Below are 23,786 nucleotides of genomic sequence, written 5' to 3'. Positions count from 1 at the left end.
AAAAAGAATTACCCATTATATTAATTTTACATAGGTAAAAGAATTATATCATTCTCTTATGCTCATACCAATTGATTATCTATAAGTTTCATGTTTGATTTGATAGTAACTTTTCATTAAGGGAGTCCAAAATGGAGTAGCTTTTAGATCATTTATATTTTAGAAATTGCTGGTTAATTTTATTTTTTAAACTTGCAAGTCAAATCTAATATAGTTTAATTTTAAATATTAAACATTATAATTAAAGAATTAAAAGTTTTAGAAAGTGAAGTTCAACTAATTAATAATTATGTGAAAATTAATTTTAAAACAGGAAATATGTAACTAGTCAATAATTGGAAAAATGAAAATTGTTTTAGTAAATAAAAACAGTTTAAACATATATTCAAATGATAATTTACTATTTACATGGAAATGCTTATAACATTCTTTGTATATGAGAAACATAAGCATGACCCAATGAGATGTTAGAAAATCTAATATAATTTTTTCTCTTTTCTTAATATTTTTTTTTTTTTAATTTCTCTAACACCTTATTAGATAGGTCCATAAATTTTTTATGAACCCGGTCTAAATAAGAACTTCCCTATTCCAAATTCCAATATAGCTGGTCTTGTCGAGCTAGTAGACTTCAGTATGCATGAAGGGGCAGAGAAGCGCTTATGCCTGCGGCTGGGCTAGCAAGCCCCATGCGTACCACAGAAGCTCTGCTTCCAACCCAAGGGTTGGATTGGTGGACCGTGCGGTGAGTTAATGGGTAAAAAGCTTGACTTTTTATATGAAATATTACTCCCTCCGTCCTATAAAAAAAAAAGCAGACATTTTATTTCATAAAAATAAACATAATAACTATTTTTCCGTTTTAAAATAGTGGTTGTTTTAAATAAAAAGATTTATTTTATAATACTTATCACTTTAAAATATCAAAAAAGTATTTGTTGCTATTTTTCCACATATATCCCTCTTTTATTCATTGAAAGTATACAAAAATACAAATAAAGAGTTATAGTAATTAATGTTAATAATTTTTTAAAAAGGCTAATTTAGTAAAATTACATATAAATTTAGACATATTTATTGCTTTCTTAATTTATATGAAAATGGCTAAAGCGACAACTATTTTAAAACGGAGAGAGTATATTTATTAAATTTTGATTTTTTTTGATTTTTTGACTTTTTTAAATTTTGACTTTTTTGATTGTTGATATTTTTCGTCAGTTTTAATATAAACACAATATCAACAATATTTAATAAACTGGATAATATTAAATTTTAAATCTTTTTTTATACCAATTATTTTTTTAATATTGTTTCAATCGAATTTTAACTTTTTTATTTTATTTCACGTACAATATGACTTTTTTTTACTAATACTAAAATTAATCAAATATCAACACAATATCAACACAATATCAACACAAAATCAACATTTTAACATTATAATAATTCAATATCACTATTGTCTTTTTCACCAATGCTACAATCAACGAAATATCAACCGAAAATCAACACAATATTAATACTGCAACATTATAATAATTCAACATTATTATTTGTTTTCTTCTCCAATACTAACACATATTTATCCAGTCTCAGTTTAATTTATATATTTTTAGTTTATTTTTCTAATAATATTATCTTATATACCAATGTTAAAATCAGACAAATATTAACTGATTATCAACACAATATCAACATAAATGAACATAGAATCAACAAAACTGTTATATTATAATAATTCGATAATCAATCATCATCAACAAATCATGTTGCAGAATAAAAAAAACGTAGAAATACAACCAAATACAGTCAAAATGCAGAAATAAAAGAATTTTATTCCATAACCAATTTAGCTCAAAATTTTAATCACCCGTAGTTTGGATAATTTCAATCTCAAACAAAACCAATAACCAAAAATCAAAAAATTAAATTTTAACTTTTTAAAACCGAACCAATCGAATCCAAATTTATTACCGAACCAACCGAAAGTTATTGATTTGGTTGGTCAATTCGGTCAGTCAAATATTTTCTTCACCCTTAAAAAACTCCGATCTTGTAACCCCTATTCGGTCCTATCCTGACGTTGAAAACTTTTCAATTATACCTACTTCGTATTTTATCGTTTCAATTGTACCCCAATTTTTTAATTTTTATCAAGTTTTTTACTTAAATGATGAATTATTCAATTAACCATGTTTAAAGATACAAATAAATTTATTTCCATTCAATAAAGTACAAATAAGTCTTTTATTTTAAAAAATTAACAAAAAATCATAATCAAAGTAAAACTAATTTAAATTCTTAATTAATTTAATTAAATCTAAATAAATTTTAAACATGTACAATTAATATGTGATATACATGGAGAACGTTTTTGAATTTTTTCCAAATAAAAAAGACGTCAATTTAATATTTCAGAATACAATTAAAACGATAAAATGCGAAATAGGATAAAATTGACAAGTTTTCAACGTCAGGGTAGGATTGAAAAGGGTACAAGGCCGAGATTTTTAAGTTATTAGACCAATTTTAAATCAAATTCAATAGCAAATTAGCACATATTTTATAGAAATTTAATTAAATTGTATGAAAATTATGGAATTCATTTGAACCAAACACATCCAGCTCTTTGGTATATGTGGCAGTGGAGAAATCATTTCATTTTTTGTGATAAGCTTCAGTCAACTGCCCAGGTCTTGTAGCCAACACATCCCTAAACTTGTGACATAAGATTATTTAACACGGTTTTTATTTGTTTGAGCAACTAACCCAAAAACTCTTCATTTTTTGGTCAAATAATCTCATAATTTATATTTTTATTGCAAAAAATAAATTTAGGATAATTTTCTCGCAATAATTTGGGAACTTTTTAATTTTTACTTTGCATCCTTCACCTCCGATTTATATTTTACGTGTTTTTAAAATACAATTATGGGTTTAATTGACCCAAAAATGAAAAGATTTTGGGTTATTTGTTCATACAAGTAAAAAACATTGGATTAAATGATGTTGTGTCACAAGTTTAGGAGGGCGCGTTGACCTTTTGTTCTATTTTCATTTGAAGATGAACTACAAAGGTTGCTGGTCTAGCTCGTGAAGACTCAAGGAATTTGCTTGGCAGTTTCGCAATGACGATACGTGTGGATTAAGTTCTTGGAGCCGAATTCAGATTCGTATTTCTAGGCCTTTTGATGGGATGGAATATTGGTGCTAAAAGGGTTTTCTTAGAAGTTGATGATAAGCTGGTTGTGGAGAAAATCAACAATGGTTCTGAAGAGGCTCACAATTGGAATTTGCTCGCTTCTATTCTGGGTTTGTTGAAGAGAAACTGGGAGGTCAAAATTCGTCATGTCTATACGGAGGTTAACTTTGCGGCGGATCATTTGGCTTCACTTAGAGATGACAACTCGAATGGTATCCCGTGGCATGTTTTTTCGCCTACAAGCCTTGTTCTGTGGCTTGATATACAAGGCATTTCTTAAGATAGATGTGTGCTTTGTTAATTGTTCTTAGGCTTTTGCCTCCTTGGGAAAAAGAACTGATTAAAGAAAAAGATGTTTATTAATTTATTGGCAAGTAAAAGAATCTGTTTCTTTACTTGCAAAACAAACAACAGAGACCATCTAGTGTCTCTTTTATTTTTCTAAACCTCTGCACATTCATAACAGAAAGGCTACATGTGCAAGCCCCTCTTAATTTACATTTCCTTGAAATTAATTAAGCAATTCTCCTTCCAGGCTGAGACCTTGATCGACCAAAAGTAGTCTCCTGCCTGTTAAATTTGATCCTTCTTGCTTCGTCGATTGAAATTCCGAATGCATTGGCTAAGACATCCTGAGGCATGGCTCGAAGAGCTGACGTGCGGCCAGCAGCATCGGATGTCATGGCGTTATCGTTGGTCTTGAAGGCTATGTATTCGAATTTTTCACTCTCTGCTCTTTTTACCACCATGAAGTTCTGTGGCACAGTCAACACCTGTCCTTCTTTGACACTGCCATCGAAGACGCTGTTACCGTTTTCGTTAACTATCTGAATCCTGGCTTGGCCCCTGATGGCGTATATAACGCTGTGTGCATTCATGTGCCAGTGTGGCAGTCTGATAGCATTCTGCCAATTGTAACAATAGAGCTTATTAATTAAGTAGGTCTGCTGCAGAAATTAATTAGGAACAGAGACATTAATTAACTTACGTTGCGGAGGACAACATGGGAAGCGCTGAGTTGGAGGGAACGGAGAACACGGAGGTTATGGCTGTTGACGGTGCTCAAGCGGCCAACTTCAGGGACAAACACATCGGCACGTGAAGGATCAGCGATGTTCTCCTTCAATCTCATGGTACAGAATGTCTCCTCGATGCCATTGAAAGGTGCTGGTCGGCGATCGTATTCGCGTTCTTCTTGCTCCTCTCTCTCTTGCTGACTCCTGGATGGTCTTGTCACCTCAAGGTCGCCTTCGACTCTAACGATATTGCCTCTGTTGTCATTCTCGCTTTGAAGCTTTCTTGCCAATTGCTCATCGATGTTGAAAGCTTCCGCTAGGAGACTGGAGTCCAACCCGCAGAACATGTTATTGCAAGAGCCTTGTGTTCGCTCCCTACTAGGACGTCTGGAAAATTCACTCTGTCCACGTTCACCCTGGCGTCTAGATCCTCGGAACTCATCTTCTGGATTACCGGCAAGATAGAAGCTCTGCAACAAAATGTATTAGCAAATTAATTATTAGCCAACTTAACTCGTTTAAGTAATCAATACTATATAATAGTGTTCTATAGGTTGCTGTTTGTTACTCTGGGGTTATTATCGAGCTGGTTGTCACTGTTGGCAGTGTCATAAACACTGACAGCAACAAGGCGTTCGTTTCCGTCATTATAGCACCAGTGAGAAACACCAGCAGGCAAAGCAATGATGTCGCCGCGACGGACATTGCGAATTTTCTGGTGTTGTTCTTGTTGCCTATCGGTGCTGCCTCTCCTACCAGCAGACTGCTGAGATTCTTGGAATGTTTCAGCACATCCAGGAAGCATCACTCCAAGCATACCCCTACCTGTATTTTATCAAAATTTAAAATTCAATCATATCACCAGAAGCTAGCAGAAATTAAAGAAATTTGCTTCTTTAGTTAAATTTTCATAAATTAATTCTATATTAAACCTTGAACAATGTAGACAAGTTGTGGAGCATTGTGGTAAGCTGGCAACAAAAGACCCTTGGGTTCAATGGTATGCCTGTTGACAGCAACACCAGCGCATTGGAACTGGTCGCGGTTGGGATTCCATGACTCGATGGTTCCAGCTTCGCACTGAATATGGTTGTCAGGCTCAAGAGCATTGATCCTATTGAGTTGGCACTGATCATTTTGCATCTGAAACGAACGGCTAGCTAGCGATCCATGGAAGAGAGCAAGAAAGCAAAGAGAAAGAGAGAGCACGATCATAGGCTTAGCCATGGTGATATAAAAGAAGAGAGACTGAAATTGGTGGTGATAAATGGAGAAGTAGAGTCTGCTATTTATAGCAGAGCAAGGATATAATAAGAGTAAGGATTTGCTGAGCTTGCTCTTTCATTTGCATGGATCCTTAGGCTTTGATATCTTACACCTCATAAACTCAGGATCGGCAGCTGTCTTACATCCTCAAACATAAAAACAAAAAGAATTATGGAGCTTTAGTCTTTTGTGTCTTAGATCTTAACAGAAATTATATGATAATGGTTTGGTGTGTGTGGCGCGACGAGCAGGCCACGCAAAACTTAACAGATGAAAACAAAAGGGTTATCAAATTTTACATGAGGGAAAAAACAACCAGCTATTTCTACACATCGGCTAAAAAAAATTGTTAAGTAGGGTCTGTTTGTAGCTTCTGATTTTATATTTTAACTTGTTAATTTTGCCCATATTTCCAAGGGGATAATTTCCAGGGGTTATGCAGTACACTTTGTTTATTACAATTATTTTAATAAAAACTAATTAGGATAGTAATAAATTTATGACAGTTCAAATAAGAAACTCTCTCCAATTCATCCAAAAAAAAAAAAAATGAAGGGTCAACGTCCCCCCTAAACTTGTGACACGAGGTCATTTAGTTCAATTTATACTTTTTTGAGCAACTAACCCCAAAACTCTTCATTTTTGGGTCAAATAACCCATAATTTATATTTTTTATTTCAAAAAATAAATTTAGGATAATTATATCGCAACAATTAAGGAAGTATCTAATTATTTTTTTACATCCCTCATCTCCGATTTGTATTTTACGCGTTTTAAAAATACAATTATGAGGTTATTTGACCCAAAAATGAAGAGTTTTGGGGTTAATTGCTAAAAAAAGTATAAATTGGGTTAGATGACCGCGTGTCATAAGTTTAGGGGGCGCGTTGACCCTTTGTTCAAAAAAAAAAAACTCTCTCCAAGTTCACAACTCCAAGAAGTTTAGGGGGCGCGTTGACCCTTTGTTCAAAAAAAAACTCTCTCCAAGTTCACAACTCCAAAAAGTTTAGGGGGCGCGTTGACCCTTTATTCGAAAAAAAACTCTCTCCAAGTTCACAACTCCAAGAATATTCATATTGCCTATCCGAGCTGACGGTACTATCAGTGGCGGTCCAGAAATTTCATATGGTGGAGTCCATTTGTGTACTAAAAATTTAAGTCATATAATTATACAAAATTTTAATAAATAATTATTTTATAAATATTTTTGATGAATTTTTATTTTTAAATTATTTGATAATTATTCATATTATTAAATAGATTATTTTCAATATATATTATTTAAATATATTTCAGCTAATCACTCATTTTATCTCGTAAATTATCCTTTATCAGTCTCGTTACGTATAGTACATTGTACAAATGTTATGTCAGATAATTATAAGAACTGATAAGCTAAAAAAATTATCTAAGAATAAATATTATTTTTTATATTTCAACATAATTTATTTAGAAAAGTATATAGGATTAAATTGTTAAATCGAATTTTAGTAAATAAATAAACAAACATAAACTTTTAAATTTAATATCAGTTAATAAATAAAATTTTAAAAAATTATGTATAATTTTATACTCTATTGTTCTATTTTATATACAAATAAAAATATTAAAACACTTAATAATATATATAAGAAATACATGCATGTACCTAAATATTTAACATTAATTACTTAAAATATTAAAGTATACTCAGCAATTTTTATTTTTAAAGTTAAATTAATATATATTATAATTGTACAATGCTCACTGATTCTTAACGTAAAATTTATAATTTTGGTTTAAAATACGAACAATTTAGGTTTAAAAGTTTTTTTTTAATATTTTAACTAAAAGGTGTATTATATTATATAGGCCAAATGTCATAAAAAGGTCAAACTTTTCATAAAAGTTTCATAAAAGTCATGACCTTTCAATTTTGTCGATTTTGGCCAAAAATAAATTATTTAGTTTCAATTGTGGTCAACTCTCAATTTGATTTCAATTTGCCTATGTGGCGCCTACGTGGCATGCCAAATATTGAAAAATCAGGACTTTTGTGAAACCAAATAATCCATTTTTGGCCAAAATCAACAAAATTAAAAGGTCAGGACTTTTGTAAAATTTTTGTGAAAAGTTTGGTCTTTTTACAATATTTGGCCAATTATATATTGCATCTGATATCAAATTTTATTATTATATAAGATATAAATATAATAAAAGAATTTTTAAAATTTATTTAGCTAACTTTTATTAAGTAGTTTATAGGTCTATTTTATATATGTACAGTAATATTATTATAGTGGATTTTTAACATATATACATAGATAATTTTGTTTTTTCCATGGACCCCACCCTCATACACTTGAATCCGCCTCTGGGTACTATGCTGTTTATATGGTATCTTTAAGGGTACTACCATAATAAATTAAAAGTGAAAACATTTGCCATCATAAAATATTTCTCATCGTTTTGATCAGGAATATGTGTATCAGCGAGATTTGCTTTCAATGTTTAGTTTCTTATAAATTGTAAAGGCCAAGTTTGAAGTTACATTTCCTAGTTAAATATGAACTATAGTACTTTTTTTTATAAAGTGGTTGCCAAATAATAAATAGTGACAAAACAATTGCCGATTACTATTTCTTTTAATAAAGGCTTAATCACCAAAAAAAACCCCACCTTTTAGCCACTTTTCAGTTGCACCCTGACGTTGTAATTTTGTCAGTTGCACCCTAATTCGCACCTTTAGTTTTCAATTCCACCCTCAAGTCCTAAATTGATCTCTTTTTCATTTGAAAAAAGTTAAAATAAGTCATCCATTTTTAACTTCTTATGTGGAAAAGAGTTCAAACGAGTACTTTATAAGGGTTTTTATGAATTTTTTCCGAGTGAAAAAGAGTCCAATTTGATTTTGAGGGTGGAATTGAAACCCAAAGGTGCGAATTAGGGTGCAACTAACAAAATTGCAACGTCAGGGTGCAACTGAAAAGGGGCTAAAAGGTGAGGGTTTTTTTGGTGATTAAGCCTTTAATAAAATAGTTACCAAATTATAACGTCTTTGCCAAACGGTTATCAAATTATAGATGTGGACAAGGAAAAGACGTATAATAAAAATATAATTTGGTAATCATTTTGTGAAAAAGTTATTGTTCGGAAACCATTTTATAATTTGTTATTGTTTGGTGTTGTAACATTGATACTGATTGTTGAATCTTTAGTACCAATTGTCTTGACCGGTTCTTGACCGGATTGATATGCGCAGCGGAATCGAAACCATTCGGTAGGTATTTAATTATGAATTTGATCAACAAATAACAATATAGCAAAATAATAAATAACACACGAAATTTACGCGGTTCTGCTTTAAAGCGTATATCCACGGGCGAAAGAATCGAGCCATCCACTAATCATCAAAAGGAGTACAAAATTGGTGGAAAATCATCAAATAGAGAACATCTCTAATAAATATGCCCTTAAAATAAAAACTTACAAAGTGTTTAACTCTTTACAAGAAGTAACCCAAAAGTATTATAATCTTGAGCCATGAATTAACAAAAACTTGCCAAGTGGCATATTAAAATTTTAACATGTGGCTTTCTTTTTAATTATCTTCCTATCTCTTAAAGCATTTTATAATAAAACTCTTTAAATTCCATAACCTATAAATATTAATGAAAAAAATTAAATTCATTTATCATAAAGATATATGAACATATTCAAAATTTTATTTCATAGCTTCATTAATATTATAGTTATGGAATTTAAAGATATATTATTTATTTTATTAAAAGTGAAATAAATAGATTTAAAAAATTAAACTATTTAAAGTTTAAACTACCATAGCCTATAAATATTAATAAAAAACCTCTTCAAATTCACTAATCATAAAAAATAAAAAAATCTATAAATTTTATTTTAAATTATATAATTTTTAAAAACTTTCATATTTCATAGCTTCATAAATGTTATAGTAATGCAATTTGCAGTGTTTTTATTGATGTTTATAAAATATTAAATTTGAAAAGTTTTGACATATTATTCATTTTTATTAAATATGAAATAGAACATATTTTATTATAAGTTATAAATTTAAAGAGTTTTTTATATACCATTAATGTCATAAATTATGAAATCACTTTTTATTTTAAATTAATTATAAATTTAATTGATTTTAAAACTTTATAGTCATTTATTATGAAATCTTAAATATTTTTTATATTATTAATATTTATAAGATATGAAATATAAAAAGACTATTTTTCTATATATAAATGAGAACCATCAATAAAATTCCATATACAAAATTTCTTATCAAATATACATGTATGCACTTGGACACTACAAGTAAAGTATGTATTTTTCATCTTCTCAAATGATAAAATATATTTAGTTTTCACAAAAAATAAAATTACATAGATTAATTTTTTATTATTTATACTCAATGGATGTGTTTTTATTGTAAAAAAAATTTATAATTATATTACTAATTTATAGCCAGAAAGCATGTTCTAATGATATTATTTTCTTTATTTGTTTGATGGCGATATGCATGAAGTATATTCAATGTGTGTTCTTAGATTTCCAATTATATATGTTCATGTACTAAAAAATAATTATTTAATTTTTTTTATTGCTTAATTTTTTTATCTATCAAATAAAATAGGATGAAAAAATATATTAGTTATATATTTTATTATTAAACCCGCGCAACGCGCGGACATCGACCTAGTTAATTTATATTCCTCACATCACACACACCCCCTTTTCCCCTTATTCACATCAATGTCTATATTGTGTGTTCGGTTGTTGGTGTATTCTAAAAGGTGAATAAGCTCATTACACGAAAAACAGCTTCTGGCGGCGGTTTGTTAAGGACAATGTTTGAAAACGCCCCTGCAGTTTAAACTTTTTCAAAAATAATGCTTTTACAGAGGCGGATCTCATAAATGCCCCTAATTAATGAAAACCAATCCATTTTTTAACCTTTTTTCCTTCTTCTCTTTTTCAAATCACGATGTGGTAATCTTTTAGAGAGCCAATTTTTTCATCTTCTCCAAATCACGATTCTCTTCGCGCGTAAATTCCCTAATCAGTTTTCTCTTCGCGCATAATTTCCCTAATCAGTTTTCTTTTCTTCTCCAAATCACGATTATCTTCTCATTTTCTTAGGGTTTCTGATTTCAATAATTTTGCGTAGAAGAACTGATATCAATGGATTATTTTCTGGTGAGGAAAGCTTATATTAGGGATTCTACTGCATATTTTGTATGATCTCATAATCGTGATTCGTTGCTCTCTCTGGTATGATCATTTTCCACTTCTTAACACTAATTGTTTTTCTATTTGTTGGAGACTAACATTTAAAGGAATAATTAATAATTTATATTGCGTATATATCACTTATATTAGGGATTCTACTGCATATTTTGCGGGGTAATCTTGCATATGAGTGATATTTGTATTTCTGTATTTGCAATAAAACTGCATTCAGTTCAAATTATTTTGAATTGAGATGATAAATCAAGTACATGATATTTTTTCATGAATTTATGTAATTCAAAGAAATCCTACAAAATGTTTATTCTAGGAGCTTTTGACCAGGCACTAATCCACAGTTGTAGGATTTCTTCCAACTGATGCTAAATTTTGACTTTTTATATTTACAAATGTCTCCCATAGCATGTACTTGTGCAAAGATTACATAAACTTAAATCATGAGGTACTTACACCTTGCTCAACTCTGCTTGTATTATAATCGCAGGCGTCTGATATCGAGGCTTGTAGAATCTTCTTTAATTCGCAACGCATTGGTCAGTACATCAGTATCTGTACTGACTTGATCGGACATATCTTGTTAGATGTGCGGGGCTGCAAATGAGTGATCATTTCTTTCATAGTAATAACTGCAAGTTTCCTATGGTCTTTTGAGTTTCTGTTGTCACCTTGTTGCAGGATGCTCTTATTCTTTCCTAAGTTGTTGACAGATTGTAGAAGAATGAAGCTCGCCAATATGTTATCTATCTATATTTAATATAAGTAAGTTGCTTTATGCCTTTTTTGATATTCATGCCTATCGCCAATAACCCAAATTTATCTATGGATTTTGTTTTTGAAAAATTCATTACTGCATTATTGTTTTTGTTCATTGTTTCGTTTTCCTGGATGATATTTTTTTGGAACAGGACCATCTCCAAGATGTACCATCTTATGCATTTACTTTTATGTCCCGTATTTATTTGTTTTTTCCATTAACTTTATAATAGATATGTATGTCGGTTTTCCGAACTGAAAGCTAGCAAATGATGTCATCATTGAAGCTGGAGAAATGTTTTAGTCATCTTATCTTTAAAAAATCTGAAGAATATGGAGTCCCCTGTGAGCTTTTCTGCCTTCATTTCTGTCTTTATTTCTTGACTTGCTTGTACAGACAGTTGCTGACTCATTTGTTGCTTTATGAAAGTTGTATTTGTACTTGTAGTTTCATTATAGCTCAGCTGAAAAAAGGCGTTTTTTTTTTACATATCTACAGTTGGAGACCTTTAAGATACAACTAATGCAATTGCTAAATAATGATAGTTCATTTAGTGAGATCCTGTTTCTATGTTCTTTTCTTGAACTGTTGTATTTAGAAATTTGTCTTGAACTGCTGTATGTAGGATCTTTGCTTCTTTTGTTTCTTAAGAGGTGCTAATTAGCTTTTCTTCTATCTTAAACAGCAAACTGAAACTATTGACATCGAAACTTGTGACTATTCAGTTTCTAAAACCTGTGTTGTTAAAGGTGCTACTGTTAAACTTGCTTCATCCTTCATTTCATTCATTATCATCATTTTTGCCTAATATATATTATGGCTATTGCTCAGTGAATTTCAACCATAAGGATGTAGGTTCAAAATTTGGTTATATGTTTGAGCATTATAAACAAATTTTCTCAACCTCACTTTCTCAATCTCATCGGGAGGTGTATTATTTAAACTTTGTTATACCACATGTCTCAGTTTCTCAATCTCATTGAGAGGTGTTATTTACAATTTACACTTCACATTTTAATTTTTTTCTTAATGTTTCTTCGTATTATATTTTCAGTTTGATGCAGGAAGGTCGATGCCATCAGTTTGGATTCTGTTTATGGCGCAGCATTCTCTGGGTCCTAATGGAGGTCAGATTTTTTTCTGTTAATTAGTTTTATAATCAATTTGTTATCTAGGTCCTGTTTTTTGCATGAATTACATAAAGAAGAACATTGATTGATTGCAATCTAAATTGCAATCTAGTAGTTCTAATGGAGAAAAGCAAGGAGAAGCAGCTACACTTGGTTTTGCTGATGCCTTAGATTATGTTTTAATGGCAATTGGGTGTGTTGGTGCATTAGTTTATGTTCTTTGACTCTTTTGCTTCAGTTTTTTGATGATCTTGTTAAGTCTTTTGGTTCTTATGCTATAAGGATACGGATAAGATGATGCAAGAAGTTTTGAAGATAACTCAAGAAACCCATTTTTATTATTTTTAACCTAACCAAATTATGAAGCTAACAACAAATTTTCTTTCTTTTTTGATTCGTAGTATATGTTTTACATTCTCATTGTTGGTGCTGCAATTTCGGCATCTTCTTCGGCAGGTTTGTTCTTTTTGACTCTGTTTTTGGTTTATTATGCTCTGTTTTTTGAGAATTTGAAAGTGCAGCTTTTTAATTGAATTTAACTGGATATACGGAGTTATCATGTTGGATGTGGACTAGAGAGACAATCAACTAAAGTGAGGATCAAGTATTTAGAAGCAGCTTCAAACCAATTGTTCGAATTCAAGTTTGCTTGCTTTCGTTGGGAATCAAGATCATTACAAGGATATTCATCAACATTGAACCTAACTTTACTTTGATGTTAACCTGTAATTGAAATTAATTTTTTGCTTATAAATTACTGTTCTTTTTTGGCTTAATGGAGTTTCCGGATGCTTCAGTTTATAATTAGTAGGTAAATGTAACTTCTGTAGGGCAGTTTAAACTGCCCAAATTTTTTTAAAAAAATATTCGATGTAGGGGCGGTTTTAACCGCCCCAACACTCTTTAAAATTCTTATATGTAGGGGCGGTCTTAACCGCCTCCTACTTCTTCACCCCTAATAAATACTTACCCCGGCAGGTGTTAAAACCGCCCCTATGACGTAGTGGCGCCGGGGAAAACGACGGTTTAGGGGCAGTTTGGTAAAACGCAGTTACAGCTTATAGGGGCGGTTATAACCGCCCCTACATAGAACAAAAACCGCCCCTAGAGGTGACTTTTGTTGTAGTGAAGGTAGTGTATTTATAGTGAATAAATAGTCTATATGGCATTATGAATATTAATCCTAATTGGATTTATACTTCCTAATGGCCCAATGACAACAAAGTTACCTTTCACCCAAATACTCCACAATAGAGTCCTAATACAAATAGGAATTAGAATTATAGGCATATTCCAATATTTGATAATCTTTTTGAAGAAAAAATAATAGTTCGGTAATTATTATTTTGTAATTTTTATAGTTTGATAATCATTTTATAAGAATGATATAATTCAGTAGCTGTAAAATATGTAACCCTACATTTGCCTATAGATGTTGAGGTATTTCCACATTTTATAAGTTTGTTGAGAGAGAAATGAGTTTTTTTTTTAGTGATGATTTGAGACAGATGAATTTAGCAACACTTTGAGAGTGGTTTTGCATAATTATTCTTGTGCAAACATTCACCCCAAATCATTATCATGTATTAAAATGCGCTTAAGATGGTAAAATGGGACTTAAAAATGAAAATCAAGATCACATCAAAACATACTTATAAGATATTTATTTAGAAAAAAATATTGCTTTTAAAATTTTGATTCTTTAATAAAAAAATTGGTTTGGTTCGATGTAAAAAAAAACATTTATTTGAATTATTATTTAAAAATTAATTTAATAAAATAGAAAATAAAAAATTAATTATCAGTTAAATATTATATATATTGAGAATTCAAATATTTTTATTTATCCAAACAATGGATTTGAAATTTATAAATTTGAAATGTAGGATTTGAAATGTAAAATTTAAAATCTAAATTTTAAATTCAAATCCATGAATCCAAACGTACTCTGAGTGTCTTCTCATAAGGATTTATGTACTCTTCCCCCAAGCAGTAAGACACCTGCACTAACCAATCTTGCGAGGTGTAAGTTGTTAGGCCCATGCAGCCATGCAAATCAACAAGTTCTTAAGCTTCATCTTCTATAAATACCAAACTCCAATTACACATTTATCACCACCAATTCTATCGATCTCTCTTCTTTTATATCACCATGGCTAAGCCTATTCTGCTTTCTCTCTGCCTTCTTGCTATCTTTAGCGGATCACTAGCTAGCCGTTCATTTCAGATGCAAAATGAGTGCCAACTCAATAGGATCAATGCTCTCGAAGCCGATGATCACATTCAGTGCGAAGCTGGAACCATCGAGTCATGGAATCCCAACCGCGACCAGTTCCAATGCGCCGGTGTTGCTGTCAGCAGGGAGACCATTGAACCCAATGGTCTTTTGTTGCCTGCCTACCATAATGCTCCACAGCTTGTCTATATTGTCCAAGGCAGTGGTATGATTGGAGTGATGATGCCTGGATGCGCTGAAACATTCCAAGAATCTCAGCAATCTGCTGGAAGCGGCGGTTGGCAACAAGAGCAGCACCAGAAGATTCGTCGTTACCGTCAAGGTGATATCATTGCTTTGCCTGCCGGAGTTGCTCACTGGTGTTATAATGATGGCAACGAACGCGTTATCGCTGTGAGCGTTTACGACACCGCCAACAATGCCAACCAGCTCGACAACAACCCCAGAGTAAGAAACAATGATTATATGTGAAGGTTGAAATACATTGGATGATAAAATTAGGCTAAATCTTGTTGAAATAATTCTTACATACAGGGCTTCTATCTAGCTGGTAACCCAGAAGATGAGTTCAGGCAACAATCCGGACGGCAAGGTGAGCGTGGCCGTATGGAGTCCTCCCCACGCGGCAGCCGTAGCCAGAGAGGCCAGGGTTCTTGCAACAATATGTTCTGCGGAATGGACACGAGACTCATTGCCGAAGCATTCAATATTGACGAACAGTTAGCAAGAAAGCTTCAGAGCCAAAATGATTTCAGGGGCAACATTGTCAGAGTCGAAGGTAGGATGCAGGTAGTCAGACCACCAAGAACCCAACAAGAAATGGAGGAGCAACGAGAGCATGAATCTGAAGGAAGCCGTCGTTTCAATGGTGTCGAAGAGACTTTCTGCACCATGAGGATGAAGGAAAACATTGGTGATTCTTCACGTGCAGACATTTTTGTCCCTGAAGTTGGTCGTATGAGCACCGTTAACAGCCATAACCTCCCTATTCTCCGGTCGCTCCAGCTCAGTGCTTCCCACGTTGTTCTCCGTAATGTGAGTTAAATATCCTAACATTACAAACGTTTCATTAGTTTGTTGCAAAAATAACATAGTACAACTGTTATGTTGAATAATTATTAATAATATATGGATTCATATCTTTTTAAATTTAATTTACAAATCTAATTAAATTTTATTGGCAGAATGCTGTTAGATTACCCCACTGGCACATGAATGCCCACAGCTTACTATACGCAATTAGAGGACAAGCAAGGATTCAGATAGTTGATGAAAATGGCCGCAGTGTGTTCGATGGCAGTATGAGCCAAGGACAAGTACTGACTGTACCGCAGAATTTCGTGGTGGTTAAAAGGGCGGAGAGTGACAGATTCGAATACGTCGCCTTCAAGACCAACGCCAACGCCATGACCTCCGATGTTGCTGGCCGAACTTCATCTGTTCGAGGCATGCCTGTGGAGGTGCTAGCCAACGCATTCAGGGTTTCAATTGAGGAAGCCATGAGGATTAAGTTTAACAGGCAGGAGACCACTTTCGGTCGGTCAGAACGTCGGTCTGAAAGAAGGGCAGTTGCTTAAGTAATAAATTTGTAGTATAGGAGTTGAATAAAAGAAAAGGACTCTTTTCAATGTGTAGAAATTGAATAAAAGAAACCAAATAGATATCTTGTTTTATGTATAATGCAAGTTGACAGAGTTTCTACTTGTAAATTAATAAAAATAAACGTTTCCTTTTCGTAATATGATCTCCATCTTTAGTATCTTCATTAAAAGGTTATTTATTTAGGAATATTTAGTAGTATTATAATATTTGATGGATTCATAATAACTACTATATATTGCCTATTTAATGAATTATATCTTGAAGTTAGTAGATAGTTGACATACTATACTCATAAAGTAGAGAAGTATAATTAGTTGATGACTTGAATAAGAAAAATGAAAATGAACTAATTTATTAATTAGTTATATAATTAAAATATGTGTTTATGAAAAATGAGTACGTATTTTTCAATTTAATATAACAAGTAAAATTACGAGCCCGTGCGAAGCATGCATAGCAAAATTTGTTCTTAAAAAATAGAATAACGATTCTTTTTAAGAAAAATACTTATTTCATCAAATCATGAAATAATAATTTGATGGAATTAATATTTAATAAACCAAAACAAGTAATAAGTATTTAATATGGAATAGATTATTTTATCCTTTACCAAAATCAAACATAAGCTTGTTGTAGGAATCAATTATTTGTGGTGAAGCTCATATGCTTCTTTCATCTAATATTTTTTGTACTCTTTGCAGTTTCAAGAAGACTAGATGATTCATTTCAAGCAAGAGTGCTAAACATGCATATTTATAATTGACATTCACTAGACTACATCTATCTGTTTTCACAGGGTTAGCTTGAATCTATGTTAAGCAGCTAGTACATGTAAGAAGAGGAAATTGCTACCAATGAGTTATAGCTCAAACGATATAAACGCTCAACAGTAAACTGTTAGGTCGTAAGTTCAAGTCCTCACACAAACGCTCCTCTTTCCCAATTATCCAAAAAAAAAAAGGAAATTGTTAAGTTTTATATTCATGGGCTTGAGCTGCAATTCATTTGTTTTTTCTTGAGGGGAGACTAATCTTACATTTGGTTATGTTTATCAACTCCGCAAAACTTAACAAACAGGGTTATGAAATTGAAATACTAATAAAATAATGGGTTAATGTCATAAAAATTCACCAACTTTACACGTTTTCTCATTTTAATCACATAGTTTAATTTTTTTCATTTTTATGCATAAACTATCACTTTTTCTCAAATTCATACACGGTGCCGAGGTGTCACGGCTCCATTGGTGTAATTCGCTGAGGTGGAGGTCAATTTACACCAATGAATGAGTGCCACCTCATCACCGTGCATGAATTTGAGAAAAAGTGATAGTTCGTGCATGAAAATGAGAAAATTTAAACTGCGTGATTAAAATGAGAAAATGTGTAAAATTCGTGATTTTTTTGACATTAACCCTAGAATAATTAAACTAAAATAATCATTAATTATACAAAATAATATAAAGTATTCCTAATTAACGATTATTTCAATTATAATTTTATGTTTAATACTTAAATACAATTTATAATTACATAAATAATTATTAATTTTAAAATAATACTAATTAACCAGAAATTGTTATAGTAATACTATTTATTGTTAAAATGTTTTTTATTTTTATAATAAATAATTAATCAAATATAAAATATAATGGACAAGTCACATTACGAGCCATGTATAAAGCACGTAAAGCGACACAGTTATTACTTAATTTTGCCTAACTTGTCTTTGATATGTTACCGAAGTTTAGAGATCTCAAAACTGTTGCAGAATTAGACTTCAGAAGGACAATCATAAGAAACTAAAAAACTGAAGTGATGAAATCATATTAAGAAGAGAAAAGGTTTATTTAATTTCCAAATAGCAACTCTGTCAACTTGCATTACACAAAACAAGATATCTATTTGGTTTCTTTTATTCAACTTCTACACATTGAAAAGAGTCCTTTTCTTTTATTCAAGTTCTATACTGCAAATTTATTACTTAAGCAACTGCCCTTCTTTCAGACCGACGTTCTGAGCGACCGAAAGTGGTCTCCTGCCTGTTAAACTTAATCCTCATGGCTTCCTCAATTGACACCCTGAATGCGTTGGCTAGCACCTCCACAGGCATGCCTCGAACAGATGAAGTCCGGCCAGCAACGTCGGAGGTCATGGCGTTGGCGTTGGTCTTGAAGGCGACGTATTCGAATCTATCACTCTCTGCCCTTTTAACCACCATGAAATTCTGAGGCACAGTCAGTACTTGTCCTTGGCTCACACTGCCGTCGAACACACTGCGGCCATTTTCATCAACTATCTGAATCCTTGCTTGTCCTCTAATGGCGTAGAGTAAGCTGTGGGCATTCATGTGCCAATGGGGTAATCTAACAGCATTCTGCCAAAAAAAATTAATTAGATTTGTAAACTAAATTAAAATGATTTAGATTGGATATATTATTGAATAATTATTCAATGCAACAGTTGTGTCACGTCATTCGTGCAATAAATAAATGAACGTTTCAACGTTAGGATATTTAACTCACATTACGGAGAACAACGTGGGAAGCGCTGAGCTGGAGTGACCGGAGAATAGGGAGGTTATGGCTGTTAACAGTGCTCATGCGACCAACTTCAGGGACGAAAATGTCTGCACGTGAAGAATCACCAATGTTTTCCTTCATCCTCATGGTGCAGAAAGTCTCTTCGACGCCATTGAAATGGCGGCTTCTTTCAGATTCGCGCTCTTGTTGCTCCTCCATTTCTTGTTGGGTTCGTGGTGGTCTGACAACCTGAATCCGACCTTCGACTCTGACAATGTTGCCCCTGAAGTCATTCTGGCTCTGAAGCTTTCTTGCTAACTGTTCGTCAATGTTGAAAGCTTCGGCAATAACTCTCGTGTCCATTCCGCAGAACATATTGTTGCAAGATCCCTGGCCTCTCTGGCTACGGCTGCCGCGTGGGGAGGACTCGCTCTGGCGACGCTCACCTTGGCGTGCAGATTGTTGTCTGAACTCATCTTCTGGGTTACCAGCCAGATAGAAGCTCTGTTACAGGATTAATTAAACCAGATTTAGCTTAATTTTATCAGCCAATATAATTCAACCTTAACATATAATCATTGTGTCATACTCTGGGGTTGTTATCGAGCTGGTTGGCATTGTTTGCTGTATCGTAAACGCTCACAGCAACAACGCGTTCGTTGCCGTCATTATAACACCAGTGAGCAACTCCAGCAGGCAAAGCAATGATATCACCTTGACGGAAATGACGAATCTTCTGGTGCTGCTCTTGTTGCCTACCACCGCTTCCAGCAGATTGTTGAGATTCTTGAAATGTTTCAGCGCATCCAGGCATCATCACTCCAAGCATACCCCTGCCTTGGACAATATAGACAAGTTGTGGAGCATTGTTGTAAGAAGGCAACAAAAGACCATTGGGTTCAATGGTGTGCCTGTTGACAGCAACACCAGCGCATTGGAACTGGTCGCGGTTGGGATTCCATGACTCGATGGTTCCAGCTTCGCACTGAATGTGATCATCGGCTTCGAGGGCATTGATCCTGTTGAGTTGGCACTCATTTTGCATCTGAAACGAACGGCTAGCTAGTGATCCGCTGAATATAGCAAGAAGGCAGAGAGAAACAGAGAGCAGAATAGGCTTAGCCATGGTGATAGAAGCAGAGAGATCGATAAAATTGGTGGTGATAAATATGGTAGCAGAGTCTGGTATTTATAGAAGAAGCAGCTTAAGAGCTTGTTGATTTGCATGGCTGCACAGGCCTAATGACTTACACCTCAGAAGATTGGTTAGGGCAGGTGTCTTACCATTTGGGAGAAGAGTACATAAATCCTTATGAGAAGGCAGTGAAGGGTTTTCATATCTTATAATCTTGTTTTGCAATGATCTTGATTTTCATTATTAAGTCCCATTTTACCATCTTCATCACATTTTAATATAGGATACTGATTTGGAGTGCGTTTGCCAAAGAAAAGTTCTATAAAACCACTCTCTAATCCTTACTAAATTCATTACTGATGTATCTCCCTACAACAATCTCTAATCCTTCTCTATTCATTGTCACTAATTTACTGATTTCTAACAGTGTTAACTCCACATATATAATTTTGATATATATAATCATAATAAATTAGGCAAATATAACTTCATACTCGCCCTTTACAATTTACAATGTAATAAATATGCTTGAATTTGTGAGGCTGGAGAGAATTTCTTATTCAAACTGTTATAGATTATTGAAATGTACACAAATACAAAGAGTTACTGTTCTAATTAGTTTTTATTATTTACTAAACAAAGTTATAAAACAGACTCTTAATTAAGAAAAAAATAAAAAATCTTAAGCAGATATATACAAAAGCTGGTTGTATATTTCTCAAATGGCAAATTTCATAACCACTTTTGCGTTGCCTGCTCGTCGCGCCACAAATCGTCACAAAAATACAAAATTCAATAACCCTTTTTGTTTCCATGTTTTCAGATCAAAGACACCTGCCAAGCCTGAATTTATGAGGTGTAAGAGATGAAGACTAAGGATCCATGCAAATGAAACAGTAAGCTCAACAAATCCTTACTCTTATTATCTCCTTCCTCTGCTATAAATATCAAACTCTACTTCTCCATTTATCACCACCAATTAGTATTTCTCTTCTTCTGTAACACCATGGCTAAGCCTATGATCCTGCTCTCTCTTTCTCTCTGTTTTCTTGCTCTCTTCCATGGATCGCTAGCTAGCCGTTCGTTTCAGATGCAAAATGATCAGTGCCAACTCAATAGGATCAATGCTCTTGAGCCTGATAACCATATTCAGTGTGAAGCTGGAACCATCGAGTCATGGAATCCCAACCACGATCAGTTCCAATGTGCTGGTGTTGCTGTCAACAGGCACACTATTGAACCCAAGGGTCTATTGTTGCCTGCCTACCACAATGCTCCGCAACTTGTCTACATTGTCCAAGGTATACTTATTGCATATGAGAAATTAATTAAAGAAGCAAAGTTATATAATTTCTGCTAGCTTGTGATGATTACATTGATTGATTTTTTTTATAAAATGCAGGTAGGGGTATGCTTGGAGTGATGCTTCCTGGATGCGCAGAAACATTCCAAGAATCTCAACAGTCTGCTGGCAGGAGAGGCAGCAGCAGCGATAGGCAACAAGAACAACACCAGAAAATTCGCAATGTCCGTCGTGGCGATATCATTGCTTTGCCTGCTGGTGTTTCTCACTGGTGCTATAATGACGGAAACGAACGCCTTGTTGCTGTCAGTGTTTATGACACCGCCAACAGCGACAACCAGCTCGACAATAATCCCAGAGTAACAAACCTCCTATAACAATTATTAAATAGTACTGTTTAATTAAACTAAAGTAGCAAATAATTTGCTAATAAATTTTGTTGCAGAGCTTCTATCTTGCCGGTAATCCAGAAGACGAGTTCCGAGGATTCAGAAGTCAGGGTGAACACGGACAGAGTGAATTTTCCAGACGCCCCACTAGGGAGCGAACACAAGGATCTTGCAATAACATGTTCTGCGGGTTGGACTCGAGTCTCCTAGCGGAAGCTTTCAACATCGATGAGCAATTGGCAAGAAAGCTTCAAAGCGAGAATGACAACAGAGGCAACATTGTGAGAGTGGAAGGTGACCTTGAGGTGACAAGACCCTCCAGGAGTCAGCAAGAAAGAGAGGAGGAAGAAGAGCGCAAGTTTGATCGCCGACCATTCAATGGCATCGAAGAGACATTCTGCAGCATGAGATTGAAGGAGAACATCGCTGACGCTTCACGTGCTGATGTTTTCGTTCCTGAAGTTGGTCGCTTGAGCACCGTCAACAGCCATAACCTCCGCATTCTCCGTGCCCTCCAACTCAGCGCTTCCCATGTTGTCCTCCGCAACGTAAGTTTAATCAATCTCTCCCATTTAAATTAATTTTCTGCAGAAGAATTAATAGTCGATTAATGATTTTGTTACCGTTGGCAGAATGCTATTAGACTGCCACACTGGCACATGAATGCACACAGCATTATATATGCCATCAGGGGCCAAGCTAGGATTCAGATAGTTAATGAGAACGGTAACAGCGTCTTCGATGGCAGTGTTAAAGAAGGGCAGGTGTTGACAGTGCCCCAGAACTTCATGGTGGTGAAAAGAGCAGAGAGCGAAAGATTCGAATACGTGGCCTTCAAGACCAACGACAACGCCATGACATCCGATGCTGCTGGCCGCACCTCAGCCCTCCGAGCCATGCCTCAAGATGTGCTAGCTAACGCATTCGGAATTTCAATCGACGAAGCAAGAAGGATCAAATTTAACAGGCAGGAGACTACTTTTGGTCGATCAAGGTCTCAGTCTGGAAGGAGAATTGCTTAATTTAATTCAAGGAAATGTAAATTAAGAGGGGCATGCACATATAGCCTTTTTGTTATGAATGTGCACAGGGTTAGAAAAATAAAAGAGACACTAGATGATCTCGGTTGTTTGTCTTGTAAGTAAAGAAACAGCTTCTTCTACTTGCCAATAAATTAATAAACATCTTTTCTTTTAATCAGTTTTTCATATAATGATGAGTTAATCAGTTTTTTTAAAGTCGTAACAAATCCGTCACAAATTATGAATTTTGCGACGGATAATGTCCCTCACACATTCGTCACAATTTCGTCACAGAAATCAGCTAAAAAGACTTACAATTCGGTCACAATTTGTGGCAGAAAAATCCGTCATAAATTTCCGTCACAATTCCAGGTAGCAGATCAGCAGCAGTTTTAAAATAAAAAATCAAACGATAAGCAGCAGCAGTAGCAAAATGAAACAGCCAAAACCAGAAGACGCAGCAGCAACTCGAACAGCATAATCCGGACAACAAAAATCAGCAGAAGCAAAACGAAACAAGAGAATCGGAATATGCAGCGGTGATAACAGAAACAAGAAAATGCATGAACAAAAATGCAGCAGCAACAACAAAAACCAGAAAATGCAGGAACAGAAACTCAACATCAGATACTTAGCAGCAGAAACCAGAAAATGCAGAACAACAACAAGAATGCAGCAACAGAAATATGTTTAAAAAAATTGAAGAATAGCACACAGTCCATCATAACTATAAATGTTAATTTAAACTTTTCAAAAATTTATATAAATACTTATAAACGTTAATAATCTTCTAAAATTTCAGATTTTATCAACTTAAACGTTAACTAATAAGATAAACATTAAATAAAATCAAAAATATTCAAATGATGCAGGTGAATTGGTAACCGTTTAAAATTTGAAATTAGAATTTTATTTTCCGAAAGTTACCTATCCGGCTTAAATGAGAATTAATGT

At 33.5% G+C, this 23,786-nt stretch overlaps 3 protein-coding genes and 1 pseudogene across 3 annotated transcripts; 2 read left to right on the top strand and 2 right to left on the bottom strand.

The window, feature by feature from the left end:
• Positions 1-3,570: 3,570 nt before the first annotated feature.
• Positions 3,571-5,604, bottom strand: LOC126655978 (11S globulin seed storage protein Ana o 2.0101-like). The gene is made up of 4 exons (XM_050350405.2): positions 5,151-5,604; positions 4,787-5,043; positions 4,191-4,688; positions 3,571-4,107 (listed from the first exon to the last, which is right to left on the bottom strand). Exons 1-4 carry the CDS (start codon positions 5,443-5,445, stop codon positions 3,718-3,720), a joined length of 1,440 nt encoding a protein of 479 aa, XP_050206362.1. The 5' UTR covers positions 5,446-5,604; the 3' UTR covers positions 3,571-3,717.
• A 9,055-nt stretch (positions 5,605-14,659) lies between these two features.
• LOC126656405 (11S globulin seed storage protein 1-like) lies at positions 14,660-16,578 on the top strand. The gene is made up of 3 exons (XM_050350975.2): positions 14,660-15,307; positions 15,395-15,895; positions 16,045-16,578. Exons 1-3 carry the CDS (start codon positions 14,777-14,779, stop codon positions 16,435-16,437), a joined length of 1,425 nt encoding a protein of 474 aa, XP_050206932.1. The 5' UTR covers positions 14,660-14,776; the 3' UTR covers positions 16,438-16,578.
• Positions 16,579-18,290: 1,712 nt separating this feature from the next.
• On the bottom strand, positions 18,291-20,225 carry LOC126655048 (11S globulin seed storage protein 1-like; annotated as a pseudogene).
• A 639-nt stretch (positions 20,226-20,864) lies between these two features.
• LOC126656021 (11S globulin seed storage protein Ana o 2.0101-like) lies at positions 20,865-22,839 on the top strand. Its single transcript, XM_050350461.2, has 4 exons — positions 20,865-21,419; positions 21,521-21,780; positions 21,867-22,358; positions 22,443-22,839. The coding sequence occupies exons 1-4, from the start codon at positions 21,125-21,127 to the stop codon at positions 22,830-22,832; spliced, it is 1,437 nt and encodes a 478-aa protein (XP_050206418.1). The 5' UTR covers positions 20,865-21,124; the 3' UTR covers positions 22,833-22,839.
• Positions 22,840-23,786: the final 947 nt, after the last annotated feature.

This window comes from Mercurialis annua, linkage group LG7 (assembly GCF_937616625.2).
Source record: "Mercurialis annua linkage group LG7, ddMerAnnu1.2, whole genome shotgun sequence".
Taxonomy (NCBI): Eukaryota; Viridiplantae; Streptophyta; class Magnoliopsida; order Malpighiales; family Euphorbiaceae; genus Mercurialis; species Mercurialis annua.
The sequence above is the reverse complement of the archived record's forward strand: the minus strand, read 5'-3'. Positions and strand labels throughout refer to the sequence as shown.